Genomic DNA, 17,206 nt, shown 5'->3' with positions numbered 1-17,206 from the left:
AGAAATAGCTATGGTTGTGGCTAAATGGGTGGTCAGGATTATTTAAATGAGAATGAAAGAAGAGGCTAAACAATAATGTGCCATTATTATATGTTGCATGCACATGTGGTTGTCGAAGAAAATCCTGCTAAAAATGCATGTCTGCTTGCATGGGAATTATTCATTGCATGCCTTGCCTTAATAACTACTCCAAGTGAAAAATCGTTCCAACCAGGAATGTAAAAAAAACAAAGAGACTCAGACAGCAATAGAGCCAGTTAATGTACCAACAAATTAAGTTTAAGACATTTTATTACTAAAAATCAGATTTCTCTAAGGCAGCGGTTTTCTGTCCACAGGTTTTCTCTAATGTCTTGCAGTACAAAAATCATTATCCTCATCTCAGTGTGCTACAAACATCATTAGACAGCTTTCGGTAAAACACAAACACAATAATAATATGCATTATAAACATTCATTTTCCCCTTCAAGTATGCTACTATTCAAAAGTGACTAGTGTAAATTGGCAGAGGAAACAAACATGATCACGGTTATTTACATGTTACAGGTCCAAGATACAGTAGGTGGTGTGTGGAATACAAACTACTGAAAAGTCAACTAAGAATGTCCCACTGTGTGAACAGCAACCAAGAATATACACTCACGTACAGTGATGTGACTGACTGGCTCCCAAGTTTAAGACACAGCACAAGTTTAAGTGGTTCAGGACAGCAACAGTACAGGACATTTAAGACTGGCGTTTGTTACTAAACAACAGTTATAGCAATAAGACTGGAGTTTGTTACTAAACAACAGTTATACCAATAAGACTGCAGTGTTACTAAACAACAGTTATACCAATATAGAATTTCCTGTAACCCTTGTCCAATGTCATCCAGATTTAGGTCCTTTTCCGGGGAGTGGAATTTCATAAAGTGCTCTCATATGAGTCGTCATACCTTCGTCTTCATTGTTTTGAACAGTTTTTTATTTCTACGGAAGCTCATTTTAAAGAGACATACATTTCAGAGACTTTCCTGCAATTTAAATGTACCTTTTACACGCACGGCATCAATAATCAGATATTATTAATGATGTCCCCAATTAAGACCTTAAGCAGGGTAAGAGCTGGTGTCAGGAATATGAAATTAATGGTGCTACACTTCTACCTGATTATTATCACAGTAACATTAACCCTTCATATTGGAGTAAAGTAAGAAAACAGAATCCATTCAGTCAATAGTCTCTTTGGTTAACGAACTGTAATGAGTGCATGAATTAGATAAATCACTGCTACATAATATTGGTCAGACATCAGTGTCGTTACAAAAAGAGAATGGAGAGTGCACTGAGACTTCATTGTGATCTACATTAAATACGTAGTACCTTCTATTTAAATTCATTTAACATTGGCATGTGGTGGTTGGGTCACAAACCATCATTTCAGTCTATCCTAGGGATATGGTACTGTACAAACTAACACATCTGTCTGTTGATGAATCTACGCATATATAAACACATGGTATGCGCACACATGGACTTTTGGCCAAAGGTTATATCAGAATTGCTGATGACAAGCCCTGGCCTTAAAATCTCCATACACAACATGTACAGAGAGATGGCCAATTTCCAAGAAATCACTATGTACAAAATATACAAACAGGGTTATGACAGAACTACCTCAAGGAGCTGTTCTAGTTCACACAAGACAGTGATCATGGATTAAGTACCATCTAATTGGACAAACTCAAAAGTTAGTTGTGAGGTGAAACTAAAACCCAAAATCTCTTCACAAAAATATTTGTCCATAATGTCACCCTTGATCTAACATACAGACTTTTCTGCTTTGCGACTCATAAATATCTACACTGGCTGGTGATGTACACAAATAAAAATGGATCGTATTACTCGCTGTATGCCCACTGCTCTCCTCCGTGTTAATATAGCCGCCTGTCAGACAGAAATGTGTGAGGAAGAAACCCTTTTGAAGATAAGACCCAGTTAATGAAATGTCATCGCCAAACGCACTAAAACTCAATGAGTGTCAACGAAACCTTGGGGCCTCAGTCTACACTGACACATTAAGTACAAATCTCTGAAATATACCGCCCTTGCTAAAGGGAACTCATCCTAGTGATGCGTAATTTGTCAAGTCAGCGAGATCTGTTCAATTTGCACTTCAAGAATTGTACTTATAACTCACCGTCGACAAAACCTTGGGGCTTGACTGAAGTCAACTGCAGTTGTTTGGCTAAGGGAGTACACTTTATACTTTTAAATGACCGAGAGGGGGAGATATGATGCCCATGTCTGGGCAGCTTTAAAGAAATACGATTAATTGATGGGTACTTGGGGAATGATATTTCCCGAGTGGAAGAGTTCTCTACATAGATACATAGACACGTGTCCATTGTCATACATTATTACATGAGCTTCAGTACTACGGGTACCGTTTCTCACATGGTGCAGCTGGAATAGAACACATTTCAAATACGCTTTGAAAAGCTACAGTTATAAAACTGTATGAAAACAATGTGCTCAAAATCAATACCACATATTCCTCTTATCGGATTCTAAACAATTTGTAGACTTTTTATCGATGGGCTAGTTTGTGGGAATGTAGGAAATTACATTGTGTGATAAATTGTTTCTACACAACAGTATCCTTTGTGTTTTGCATTACTCATGCTTTGTTTCCATAATTAGCCTTCTTCCTTCTTTCAATTTATCTGGGGAGAGTAACACTCCAGAAAACTGAAGCATTTAAAAAGCCATCTCACTCCTAGCATAAAAGCATGAATGCATTATATAAACAGCACTTGTTGAAGCAACAGGTGCTTTGTTAATTATCATACTTGAAATGGAAAACAGTACAATTCTTGAACCAAATCCAAGAGACTTCACAATTGGCATTGCTAAGAGCTGTGATCCAATGTTTCAGTCTTTAGAAATAAAATGAACCCTCATAATGACAACTGTACAGCCAAGCTATACCTCTATTGCTTGCCCCCCTCAAAGTTCATTCATTTGTCTAGAATGGAGTATTTACTCTGTGCAAAAGAAACCCTTCTCAAACATCAATGAGAGTCTGCATGCAATAAGTTTGATTCCTTCTGGCTCCCTGTTCTAGTTCCTTCACTTTGTGTTGACTGGAGGTCCATTAGACACACAAAGGCACTCATGTCTCCTTGCCTCCACTAACCTGTCTGAAGTGTGTGTCAGGATGTATTACTTCAGCTCTCTGGGCTAATGTCTTTGGATTCAGTATAACTTTATTATGCGTTTCAAAAAGCCTTCATCTTGTCACAGTTTTCTCCTGTATGTTAGGTCGACTTTCCGCCACCCAGTTTAAAATTTACAACATAAAATAAAATAAAAAAAAGGTGTGATAGCAAAAGCTACAATCAGTGATCCTCTACTAAGAAATTGCCTACTTCTAAAATAGCATCTTTTAAAAAATGGAATGATGTTTTTCTGTGTACAGTTTGTGTGCTTTTAAAGTTCTGCCAACAAAAGGTGTGTCCTTTGGTCCTTTCCTTGGACCACGGAAACTCTGGCTAAGTTACTCGATCAATCAAACCCCACACAACCCACCCTCGTCCAGATGTAGGTAAGCCATTCTATCGCCCACATACCCTTACCATCTGTTCATCACCCCATCAGGCTACCACAGGTAAGTGGCTCCTTGGACTAGACTTACTGATCAGGGACCAGTTATGTAGAAGTGCCGGCCCAGACAACATCCTGGTTTTATGAACAGCAGCTGATCAATGACCAACTAGGTTAAAAGAAGATGACGTCCTCCTTGTTTAGCTCCTCTGCAGGGATCCTGTAGGGAGAAGGAAGGCTGTGGGGCTGGCCCTCTGACAGAGACTGGGCATTAGGACTAAGGCCCAGTCGCAGGCCCTCGGACTGGGCATTAGGACTAAGGCCCTGGGGTTGGAAGTAAAAGGAGCTGGGGCTCTGGGAAGGATGGATGGGGACAGGGGCAGTAGGCTGACTATGGGGCATGGGGGGCTTCAGGACACTAGAGGGGTGGCAGCTGATAACGGTGGTGGTGGAGTACTGGCTGTCTGGTCCACTGTTGTCCGATGGGCTGGTTGGATCTGGAAGACAGAGAGAGGAGAAGTCCTCCGTTTGAAAATCACAGCCAGGGTAGTAGGCTAGTGGAATTTGTTTCAGTGGAGATGAAAAATTGCTCTGACATTTACAACATACACACTTAAGGGAAACAGTGAACAGATAATCCATCAGACGGCTGAAGGTAACTTTGTTGGCAGAGAAACTATTATAAACACGATTCTTTTCAGCTTGATTCACACAATCGGCCTCATTTAACCTCACAGCCAAAAGGCACATCAATTCTTTTAGCAAATGGTATTTGTGCAGGGATTTACTTCAAAGTGTAAAAAAAGAAAAAAAGCTTGTGCCAGCAGTGACAAGGGCCATTAGTCTGAGGGAAGCATGTGGTACATCAGGAGGTGTTTACACAGGGCGAGGCTTGGCATGGAGCTAAGCTTTACAGGGGAATGTGCTGGGTGGGTCTAGGTTTGGCCAGGTGGAGTGAGTGATTGTGCGTGTGCGTGTCTTAATGTGTGTGTGTGTGTGTGTGTGTGTGTGTGTGTGTGTGTGTGTGTGTGTGTGTGTGTGTGTGTGTGTGTGTGTGTGTGTGTGTGTGTGTGTGTGTGTGTGCCTAATTTAGGAAGCAGGACAGATGGGTGGAGATTGTGTCTGTGTGTATTGCACTACCTGTGAGGTGATGGTGGGAGTGGGAGTGTGGGAGCTGCTGGTGGGGACTGATGGAGCGCTTGGCCTTCAGTGTGCTGTCCTCTCTGGCTGACAGCTTCATCGGTAGCATCTGCTTCATGTCCACAGAGGCTATGGAAGGAAGGAAAGAAGGAAAGGAAAGGAGGAAGGAAGGAGGCAACAAAAAAGACAGAGAGAACCAAAAAAAGAGACCCATTAACAGAGTACCATTACAGTAATATAACTACGGCCATTGGGCAGTAGTTATGATCTTGCTCAAGAACAAAAAGTGGAATTGAACCTGTGCCCTTGCACTCATTTCTCTCCACCCTGCTGCTGCCTAGCTGTAAAGTCAGATTTCCATCACACACACACACACTCACCAGTGCTGTCTGTACGATGCGATGCCTTCCCACTCTTGCCTCCCTTCTCTTTGCCTCTGCTGAGGGCTGCCAGCTTGGTGGGGATCTGCTGCTGCACCCCCAGCTGCTTGTGCTGCTGGTTGGTGGTGCTGAAGAGATGCAGAGGAACCTCCGTCTTCACGGGCAGCGTGGCGGCAGAGCCGCCGCCGCCACCGCCCGCCTCGCGTCGCAACGAGACCTCGGGGCGCTCTAGGTAGTCCGCGGGCGCCACCGAGAGGCTGGAGCGCAGCAGGGGCTTCGGGGGCAGAAGATGCAGGTCAGGGCCAGAGGTGGAGCTGGAGAGACCCCCGCCGCCTCCACCACCGCCGCCCATCCCAGAGGACAGCAACAGCTCCCCGTTCAGACTGCCCGACAGAGGAGCCACCTAGGGGTTGGTAGAGGAGTGGGGGAAAATACAAGATGGGAGGGGGAGGGGGGGGTTGGTGAGAGAGCGGGTGTAACAGATTACAAATTTGTTGCACTACTATAAAATAGAGAAAAATCTCTGCATGTCTGGCTTTAGTCCATTTTTCTCCTCACTGGGTAGACCAATCGATCTGAAATAAGCCGATTTTCTCAGACAGGGACTGATGAAGATTTCCCCAAACTTAAGCTGTTTATTAACATATTTAACATATTTAGTCCCAAGTTTATGTTTATGAATTGAATACAAGGACCTCAATGGAAACAAGACCGCAAGGACTTTTTGGACGGGCCTTTTAGACAAAGTGTTTTTTTTGTTTAAGTCTGCATGTAGTTGGGGCACAGGCATCCCCGGACAAACACTTTGTGTTGGGGGCGGGGGAGGTCACATGTCGTGTCTTCAATGGCTACAAACTACATCGTACGAGGCTTTAGATTTAGTATTCTAAGTTCACAAAGGATGGCTTCCCAACTCTCCACTGTAATTATCCTTATTTTGCGGTCAGATTTGAGTTAGGGATTTGAGTTCAAGTGGAACCTTCTGTTTGCATGTGGTGTGTGTGTGTGTGTGTGTGTGTGTGTGTGTGTGTGTGTGTGTGTGTGTGTGTGTGTGTGTGTGTGTGTGTGTGTGTGTGTGTTGTGTTGTGGCCCGTGGATGAGAGCATGTTTTAGAAAAAAAAAACTTTGAACAACATCTAAAGAGTGGCTGAGCTCAGCACAGACGACACATACACACACAATAAATCTGTGTCTGTGTACCGCTGTGCCATTAACGAAACACAATCTGTTGAGGCACAGTGTATTTACGGGATAAAAAAGGGAATCAGAAACACATGCTTCGCTTTCTGCTGAGCACACAGTTTGGTGCAGCCTTTTCAAGTGCTCCAAGAGGCGCTTTAGGACAAGCACACACACACAAAAACATGAAATATAAAACCCTTCATAGTCCCTGGCCTGCACACATAAAAAGGTGTGTCTAACTAACTAAGCGTTTAAATAAACAAATGAACGGCTCTCATGACATCAGTGGATAATGTCACTCACCATCTAATTACCAGCTTGGTAAAATGTTAATCTGGAGATCAAACAGAGATCACTATGGTCCTTCAGAGCACTGTATATTATCATTTGGAGAACATCCATAAATATTTGACTGGATTAGCCATGCAAAGCACTTTTCAACACACCATCTGAGACCGTTGATATGAAATGCATGTTTTTTCTTTTATCGTTTATCTTGTATTTTGTTCTCGCTCCTCAGACATTGGCAGCAATAATAATAAACAAACAAACAAAAAAGAAAAGAATGTATGCTTAGGGACAGGTCGATTTTAAAAGAAGGGTACTATACCCCTGAAGAAAATGTATGTGCCCTGATCTAAAATGCCATGACCCTCCCCTTGACTAAAAAAACAAATCAATGACCCTCCCCAAGTGATTAAAAAAAAAAGATTAACCCTCCCCGCCTATAAGAGTGTCATGATATATTGTCCCACGATATAGCCTATCGTGGTATTAAAATGTGACGATAGGTATTGTCAAGATGACATACTGTATCGTAATATATTTTTAAATTATTTTCTTTTCTTTCTTTTTTTGCCAGTGAAAGTTATAGGAGTTCTTACTGTATGGTGTATGATACGAAATGTAAAGCTTATCATAATCACAGTAATTATTAATCATGTCTTCCATCATATTCAAGATATTTTGGAGAAATTAAACAGACTCCGGTCACTTTCAGTTTAAAACACTGCAGAGGGGAGGTGTTGTGTGTCATGTATGATGACTTGACGCATCAATGTTGTCAGTTACTTGGAAGTCGGATGTCAAGAACTTCCACAGAAATGGGAGTTAGAATTTCAAGGGAAACTGTACCGGTTTACCTGGTTGAGTCATCACGGACTATTTTATCAATTCAAAATTGCATGACCCTCCCTTGGATTCAAAGTAAAATTAGCTGACCCTCCCTTGTACTAACATTAGAAAGGCATGACCCTCCCCTATTTTCCTCCAGGGACCCCCTTCTGTAAATTTCGACTGGTCCCTTACAAAACAATTATAATTCTACTTTCAATTAAAAACTAAAAAATAGAATTCTCATAAATTAAAAACTAGGAAATGATGTGGCTCTCTGAATCCACATAGAAAAGAATGTATGCTTACAAAACAATTATAATTCTACTTTAAATCAAAAAAATATATATATATATAGAATTCTCATAAATTAAAAACTAGGAAATGATGTGGCTCTCTGGATCCACATAGAATCGTGTGACTCCAGTGTGGATCTTGGACGTGACTCCAATGTGGCTCTCTGTCTTCATGTGACCATACTGTGACATCAGTCATCTATGACATATCTATGACGTATGAGGTTTCAGTATGATCACAGCCCCATAAAAATGAATGTTAAATATTAAGTATAAAACATACTGTATGTGAAAAGAAATGTGTGGAGGAACTTTGGCGGCCTACAGTATTGGCAATGTGTGCGCACACACACACACACACACACAGTCATAGATGGCCATGCCATAAAAACAGGTCACCTGCAGCAGCTCTGTAAATCTGTCCTGATTAGTATCTTTATCTTATCAGCATGATCATTATATATCTTTCATCTTTACACTAATAAAGTCAAAACAACTGTAATTCAAAAAGGTTCACAACGGTTCCTAATGCCCTGTATAATTGCTTGTTTATAATTGCAGTTTTACAGCATGGCTCCAAGAGGGCCAAGCTGTCTACGAGACGGTCTGTGTGCGAGTCTGCGAGTTGTGAGATGCGTGAGTTCCAACCTCGCAAACCGCTGGTTTAAATCAGCGGCAAATGTCTTGTGCACACTGCCAGTAGGTCAAGAAAGTAACTCCCCAAAATGTAGTAGTAACGAGTATTTTTGAATTATGCCGTTTCATTGCACTTCATTTTATGTGTATTTTATTTTACTTCTACAAGCCCTTTGTGACATTGTTAAGAAAGTTCTACACAAATAACGATAATTTATATTATGATTGACCATATATATACACACACACACAACGGCAATTCATCGGGTGGGATTTCCCATCCCCCTGAATATCAAGTGAGAGCAAATGGCTGCTGTGTTAATTACTGAAAGAAAAGTCGGCCGGATAAAAGTCGGAGACATTTTATAGTTTCTGGCCTCCAGTGTGACTGATGACTGTGTACTACTTCCTGCAGGGGACAAGGTACACAATCAAACATAATGACACAATGTGTCACAGAGGGAAGGGCCTCATACAGCCAGCTGTAACTGTGTGTGTGTGTGTGTGTGTGTGTGTGTGTGTGTGTGTGTGTGTGTGTGTGTGTGTGTGTGTGTGTGTGTGTGTGTGTGTGTGTGTGTGTGTGTGTGTGTGTGTGTGTGTGTAGATTGGGACTTCCCTAAGCTGTTGCTGAGGCACAACGGTGTAGCCTAGGGCAGAGAATGGGCCTCTGTATTGGGAAACCTCTCCAGTCCATAGCTCCCTCACATCCCCTTATTTTTTCCCCTCTCTCCTCCCAATAGTCACTAATCTTGGCACACAGATGTTCCATTGTTCCCAGCGTGAGGTGCACGACATTAAGCAGCATAAACAGCAGGTTTCCAGGGCAGTAACTGTGCGGAAGCCAGGGAGCACAAAGAGCCTTGACTGACAGCACATAAACAATTAGCGCTGGCTACCTTCCAGCGGCCTCCATTAATGACAAGCTTGGGTTGGCTAATTATACAGCTAGGTTCCTCTCATCGTCAAAACTGCCTGGATACGCCTGTATCAGCATATACAAACAGCTTAGCGTCCACAATGTGTTGCCTGGTACACAATAGATGCCATGGGAAAGGACGCTGGCTGTAAAACCTTAATAGAGTGCTTGACTGTGGAGTGGTTATTCTGGGGGAAATCTCAACATGACAAAGGATGGCTTATTGAATGACCCTCTGCACCATGGACCACAGCAGCACAAGAGGCACTCATTTAGATCAGCAAGTAGGCCTACGCCTACTGTATACTGTATCAAGTCTGAGCTCAAAGGGCATGCAGACAGTTTACGTGATTCATCAGTATGAAACAAGACATGACACAGTCATGTATACAAGCTTGCTGCACGCTTTGTTATGCCCCGATTCAATCTGTTTTCTCTCTGAGACCGTGTGTGTTCGTTCGCTGGGGGTCAGCGGCCGTGTATGCGCAGCTTATCAACACTGTTAGTAGGGTTATGATACCATAGCATGGGAGGACGAGACCGCCGTTCAGAGTCTCACCCATTGGCTTAAAGGACAGCCAATGGTGAAAAAAATGTTGAAAACATGTCCGTCTGTTCATAGACCAGCCGCTCTTCGAGCATGCTGGTAAAAAGCTAAGTGACTTCCAACACTGGCTGCAGTTTGTTCATTTGAGTAGGTCATGCTATGACTAGGAACACACAATTTGTACACTCATACTGACCAAGGTATGATTTGGTTAAGTGTAATAATGGTTAGCCTAGAGGTAGAAATACTGTAGCAACACGTACAGAAAGTAGGAGTGTGGCTCCCCTCGGGATACATGTTCTGTTCAGAGTCTGAACACATAACAGGAAATGATTCACCAGGGTCTAAGTGTGTGTGTATGGCTTATATGTCAAGGGTTAAGAACTACTCAGAGGGTTTCTCACACAGGAACAGGAACACAGTCAGAACAACATCATAAATCAGCTTGGGCAATGGTCCCCAACCTGGGGTCTGGGGAACCCTTGGTTGTCAATGCGCTGGTGGTCTGCAATACCAATCTACATGAACATGACGTTTTATTTTATTGTATATGTAACATTCACGTCATGTTATGTTATGTTAGAACAACCACCCTCAGCCCAATCTCACGCTGCCATTTCCTTTACTGTTCAGGGCAGCAAACTTTAAAAAGACGACAGTTACCAAACAACTGTGGGTATTCATCGAACCCCCCAGTCTGACTAGCGTCGCTAAGACGTGCTGAATGTTAATATGAACATGCAAGGCCACAACACACTTCTTCCAGAATACTATGAAAACAAGGCACACACACTTAACTCGCTTCCGTCTGTGCAGCTTTGTGAGGAAATGGACACAGGACACAAGTGCATTCTCAGATGGCTATCCAGGGGATAGGTGATCTCCATGGGGGAAATTGCTGGTCAGAGTTTGAATTACGTGAACCACTGCAGGGTGTTTTGTACCCGCAGGCAGCACATTTGATTTCAATGATGACGAGGAATGAGTCGCAAAACTTTCTTACCTCCGGTGCGACATATTCAACCTGCTCACTTAACTCAATCTATCACTTCATGGTAGAATGGCAACTGAAGCAGATGAACAAGCAGATCTACAAGCACACAAGGCGTCACATCCGCAAAACGTTTTCGGCACACGACACCATCGTACGACACAGTATATAAATATCGGACTTAAGACTATCCTACTCCCAGCTGGTGCGCAATCTCATAGCTTCGCTGCCAATGGAGCATGAGCATTACTTCCAAACCACCACAAGACGCACAAATGTGTAAATGAAGAAGGAACGTACAAGCTACAACAACCATTTGTAAATTACAAAATATAGTCATAAGAATAGAAAAGAAACAAGGACAAAGTCAGATAATAGGACAACATTATAACACTCTCTTTGTACTTGCATATAATATGCAAGTACAAAGAGAGTCAAATTCTACATAAATTACATTGTGGGTTAATAATAAACGGGCCTACATTAATGGTATTTCAATCTTTTAGCGCTACTAAGGAGAGATCAACACACATCATGAACAGTTGAAGGAGTGATCTTGTGATGTTTGTTTTATTAATACAGGGCATTTTTGCTAAGCAGACTAACTCTTTCTCAGCAACGCCCAACTGTGTGTCCATACAGTTGCACACACTGCCCTCTCACCAGGGAGCAGCCAAACAAAGCCACAGTCTCCTACCGTTAACCACAGAGGAGCTCCACTGAAGCAACTGGAGGTTAAGTGCCTTGGGTAAGAAAACCCCAATGGAAGTTGTTCTGGGGGAAAGTTAAGGATTAAACATTGACTTCCACCTGACTGGAAGGATGGATTCAAACCACCTCTGGTTTGAATAAAATCACCAGCAGATCTAAAAGGATGCAAATTATTTTGGGGCTTTCTTGTCATCTGTTGAGTCATGCCGTGCTGGGCGGGCTGTTTCGGGCATTGAAAAGGCTTATTGAGCAATTGGAGCCAAGGTCTTTTCCCTGCTCTGAGGGCCAATAAAAAAAGAGCACTCTGCTCTGTGTGACTGTGAGAACATTCCTTCTTGAAGAGGGTAGCTGACACTTTCGCAACTAGTTCTCCTCCACCCATTCTCCAGACCCTGTGGGCACAACCAGTTACAGTACTTAAAAAAAAAACACAAATAAAAAACAGAGCACCACTCCCCATTGCGGGTGCCGTGGTAACATTACCCAAGTGTGATCAGTTGAGAGATAGCGCTTTTAAAAGAGAGAGGCTCTTTTGAAGTCAAGACGTGTTGGGACAACTGCCACATCTTGTGTGCACACACACACACACACACACACACACACACACACACACACACACACGTACATAACATGGCTAGCTTTTTTTTTTTTTTTTTAATGATGGGTGGGGGTCTAAAATCACAGCTCTGTGGGTTGGTTGATGAGCCTTAACTCAAGGGTGGTGGTGATTAAATGTCTGTTGATATCAGGCAGCCTGGAGCAGATGCTGAGGTCACAGCTGATGAAAAAGACCATGTTTGATGTTGGGAGAAAAAGGGGGGGTCAACAATCGTCTCCAAACATGCTGTGGAACCACAGCCAAGAAAAAGTCCCCCGGTTGCGGCACCAGGGCAGCATTTTAGAAACTAGTATGACGATTGCAGAAAGGAATGTGTGCCCAAAACCAGAATGTGTGCATATGCAAAGGCATGAAAAGCATGCACATGCAAGGCACATGCCCAAACTCTATATCATATCATACCCTTACCCTAACAAACATCATGGGGGCCTATGGGGTTGTTGATAAGATTTGACCAGAGTCAGGTCTAATCATAGACACAAGAAACATACTACATTATAATCTACACTATAATCTGATTCACCTGAAAGCTGCCCCAGGGATCACCTGGGTCCCTGCGATAATATTAGCTCAATTCAGCCAATGAATACAGCACACTCCAGACGGCCAAAAGTTGTGGTTTTCCAGGAGCCCCCGTAGAATGGTTGTAGGCACAACTCCTGGCAGAATGAAAGGCCTGCCTGTTGCAGTAATGAGATGATGAGGGCAGGATAGGGGCAGTAATTCATGTCAGATGTCAGATGTTTGTTTGTGTGTGTGTTATGCTTAGTCAAGACTCCAAGTGACTGAGGCGTATCATCAAAAGGTCTTGAAATACAGCCACACTGGTAGACGGACAGGCGACACCGGCATATTGGTAGGCTCAGTGATGAACATTTAACTTGAAATACTGCAAATAAACATAAACGCATAAGTGGAATGCACGCTTTGCTCAAACAAACACAGGCTTGTGAGCAGGTCGGGACTTGAATGGCTTACATTGTGTCATCTCTCAGTCATTCAGTCAGCCTTCTGTGCCAAGAGGGAGGAGACGCTGTCCAATAAGATAAATTGGACGGGCGCCTGTCAGTGTCAGCCAGTTACAGTAGCTCTGGCAGACAGCACAGAGCTATAGGGATGACATCACAGTCAGATGCTTTGCTCAAAATGGAGACAACACGAATCAGACTGGCCTATAAGCATAAAAAACATCTGTGTGTGTGTGTGTGTATGTATATATATATATATACTAGAGTTTCGGGGGGCTACGCCCCCCTCAACCCCAGCCGCGCACGGGGCCCAGCGTGGCCGTGTGTATATTGGGGGACCCAAATCGCCGGAGTGAAACTGTGGAAAAGTTTTTTTGAAAAAGGGAAAAATTTGAAGAAATAATATTTGTTATGTTTCAGGGGGTCCACAGGGGGTCCGCGGACCCCCTGATGGTCCACTGACCCCCCTGTGGAGTGTTGGGACGCGCGGGGACACCCCTGGAACATTGCGGACCATTTCGGTGTTTTTTTTTATTTCATGAAGGTGGTTGCTTGTTTCTGGCGCAGGCTGTGCAAACCTGGCAACCCAGCGCATGCTGCCGCACGTTTAAGTGGCGTAGCGTCATGAGGGTCAGTGGGGCCGTGGCTCGGTCAGTGAAGACCCTGTAGTGCGGATGATATGTGGCATAGAGGGGCAGATTGTAAATCCACAGAGGAAACATCCGTGGGCTACCATTGGTTCAGCGATGTGTGCGGTCGCCCTGCGGCCCCTCCTCCTCCACCAATGTGCAGTATTGAGAGCCCTGACGTCACAACAATTGGAGCGATGGGCACTGCACTGTGGTTGGTTAGGGTACACCTAGGGCCCAGGTAGAACCCAGTTAAAGCCTGCATGGGCAAACCCAGTTAGGACTCGCCTTGGTCCCACATAAACATGGCTAGTTGGGGCCCACCTAAGGGCCAGGTAGAAGCTACTTATAGCCTGCATGGGCATCGCAGTTGGGACTGAAGTGGATGCCGCTGACATTGCTGACATGGGGTCCATATGGTTTAGCCCACCTTGAAACCATATGGGAACTACGCTGGCATGCTGGCTGTAATGCAAACGCTGCATCATACCTGCAGTGTGTAGTTTGATGTTGTGTGTGTAGCAGATATACCTGCAGTGTGTAGATCAATGTCCATAGGAAAGTCAATGCCCAGCAGTGTTTTTTTTCCCCAGCAGAGTTTCTAGTGTCTCTGTGTCTCTCTGGAAGAGGTTGCACATGAACTCTGCAGCCGCACCGAGGCGCTCCAACACAAACACTCTGACATTAAGCTGCTTCACACAACAAACATCAGCACCACGCTGCTGTTTGTCCAAAAGACACAATATCTCCTCTCCCACCGACGTCATGTGTTCATTTATCGACAGCCGTACAGACTCCTTTTGACACATTTTACGTCGTTTATCCAGCTCTCACTGACTCTCCACATCGGGCTGTTATTTTGCTGCGATCAAGTCAACGATGTGAGAGATTAGCTATCACAGACGGACGGACAGGGGGTGAAACATAGTCTTGCGCCATGCCTTTCGGCCTGGCGGAGACAATAAAAAACCGAAAGTAAAGGAAATGGCCATTTCTGCAACAGAAGTAGTCAATAAAGTATGCTATGAAAACATCGGCCACATTGGCAAAGAATGTAAGAAAGAGGCAATCATGTAGAAAATAGCCGATCTCCAAGCTTACAAAGCCTCTCAACGTGAGGCGTTTCGAGCTTGTAGATCGGCTATTTTCACAATATTTACTTGTGGAACGGAGTCAAACAGAATGGGGGGGTCCCAGATCAAGTACGTGTATTTGGGGGGGGGGGGGGGGGGGGGGGGGCGGCGTGAAAGGGTTGATAAACACTGCTCTAATCGGAGCGAAATTATCTGAAATTACTACATGACCATAATGCAGGCTAACATGCGTTGCACGGGGCGGTCCTGCCATTACGTTAGTTACTGTAGTTGCTGTGGAGCGACATAGTTCTCCAGAAGACACACACAAACATACACCATCTACAATGGACGAACTGAGCAGCAATATAGACATTCACCACACGAACGTGCATTGTTGACAAAGTGATTGCACAGCCGCTGCAGGCATGACAACCAGGTTAGCGTTAGCGACATGGCAGCTATCACAGCGCCCTGTCCGTCGTGCTGCAACTGCCTGTGATGGCTACAGCAGTAACAGCAAGCTGTCTGCGATGCCATTGTCTGGAGACTGCTGTTAGCGTGACACGACCAATGAGAGTGAGCGCTGTAGTTGTTGCTAAGATACGGTGGCGTCTCTGCCCCATAGCTTGTAGATCTCTCACACATGATTGGCGTAGGCTGCGTTGCCAGGTCTGACTTTGTGTCTAAGCAATGGTCGGCTTATTTTTGCGCGCCTTTGGGCTCGTTTGCATTGTGCGCACGGCAGCGCTTGTTTAGCGTACGTCAGCGCGACGTGGCAACGGACGTGGCAACGTGAAAGGTGATTGGCTGGTGAAAAGAAACACCCGACGTTACACCAGAAATGGTGCCTGGAGAAAATGGTGACCAAAAAAAAAGTTTGGAAAAAAAGGAAAAAAAACCCGCAGCGGCTGCGTGCTGTTGTGGTGATGAGGTCGTGCGCACGGTAAAGGGTACGAAGCTGGCTCCCCTTCCGTTTTGTCCGACATTTGGTGAGTAGAATTAATTATGTTGCGCGGTGGAAAAGCTGTAGTGAGCAGTGAGATGTCCCCTACGCGAGGTGTAAATTCAGCGCGGCCGGCGTGGCGAGTCAGTTGGCGAGATGTGGTCTGGCGGTGCGTTGTTTAGTCGATAACAGAGCTGTGGGGTGTGGACACCGAGGGTGCGGAAGTTGGTCGCCATTTATATAGTTAGATATATATATATACATATATACATATATACATATATACATATATATATACATATATATACATATATATATATATATATATATATATATATATATATATATATATATACATATATACAATACATATATACATATATACATATATACATATATATATATATATATATATATATATATATATATATACATATATATATATATATATATATATATATATATATATATATATATATATATACATATATATACACGTACACACGTATATACGTGAGTGTGTGCATGTATGCATCAGCGCCCATGTGCGCGCACAGATTCATGCATGCATACATGCCACATCAGATGGGTGAAACTTCATGGCTACAGAATTTCCCTTCCCTCTCCTTACATTACCAGTGAGAGTGCCGTTAAAGAGGCTGATATTGGGTAACTTAACTGTAGCTACTCTAAAGATCTATTAACACCAAGCATGAAATTACAGTCAGTGGATCTTTTTTTTTTTAAGGCTCCTCTCCCATGAAACTCAAAAACAATGCCCCGCATTGTTGCAGCATAAAGCTAGGAAGAGAGAGAGAGAGATGGAGGTAAGAAGAGAAAGAGAGGGAGGAAAGGCGAGAAAGAGGTAAAGGGAAAGACTGTTCTCTGCATAGGTGGTTTCCAGTGTTTGAATTGTGTTCAGGTGTGTGTGTGTGCGTGTGCGTGTGCGTGTGTGTGTGTATCAGTCGACCCATCTATAAACAGGTTGTGGGAGTTGAAACAAGGTAGGGTGGATACAGGATTCATGCCCAGGGGATGGAATGAAGGAAGGCACCAAGGAAGGTGAGATGCAGGGAGGCAAAGAAATAAAAAAGGCAAGAATAGAGAGCGAGAGAGAGAGGGGGGCAGGGGTTGCAAACAACCTATTCACCACCATCCATGTTTGTAATCTATTATCTTTACTCCCCTCATCACCAGTCAGGGTTATAGGCTCGTTTTGACACATGATACTGTTGTACAGTACATTCATGATGTGTAAACTGTGGAATGCTTCACTGCAACCCTTCTTCAGTTGGTGTGTGCAGGATTAGAACCAAATTGACTTTGGAAAATTGCTTCACCAAGACCTTAAGACATGCATGCTCCGCTACGTACCATCATTGTGAGCAAACCAATAATGCAATGGGTTATCAATGTTGCTGCTCAGTCAAGGCATCTATTTGGTATGGTGTCAATTAAAAATGTTCTGTTA

At 43.7% G+C, this 17,206-nt stretch overlaps 1 protein-coding gene across 2 annotated transcripts in view; it reads right to left on the bottom strand.

The window, feature by feature from the left end:
- Nucleotides 1-252: 252 nt before the first annotated feature.
- Nucleotides 253-17,206, bottom strand: part of arhgef18b (rho/rac guanine nucleotide exchange factor (GEF) 18b) — a 65,763-nt gene continuing 48,809 nt past the window's right edge. For both annotated transcript variants that reach the window (XM_084067061.1, XM_084067060.1), the window contains exons 29-31: nucleotides 5,109-5,511; nucleotides 4,729-4,857; nucleotides 253-4,085 (exon numbers count right to left, since the gene is read on the bottom strand). In XM_084067061.1, coding sequence (XP_083923187.1) covers nucleotides 3,763-4,085; nucleotides 4,729-4,857; nucleotides 5,109-5,511 — 855 coding nt within the window. In that variant the 3' untranslated portion in view covers nucleotides 253-3,762. The remainder of the gene's footprint in view (nucleotides 4,086-4,728; nucleotides 4,858-5,108; nucleotides 5,512-17,206) is intronic.

This window comes from Gymnoscopelus microlampas (genome assembly GCF_963454915.1).
Source record: "Gymnoscopelus microlampas genome assembly, chromosome: 9".
Classification (NCBI taxonomy): Eukaryota; Metazoa; Chordata; class Actinopteri; order Myctophiformes; family Myctophidae; genus Gymnoscopelus; species Gymnoscopelus microlampas.
Note: the sequence above shows the minus strand (reverse complement) of the source record. Positions and strands in the feature narration are given on the sequence as shown.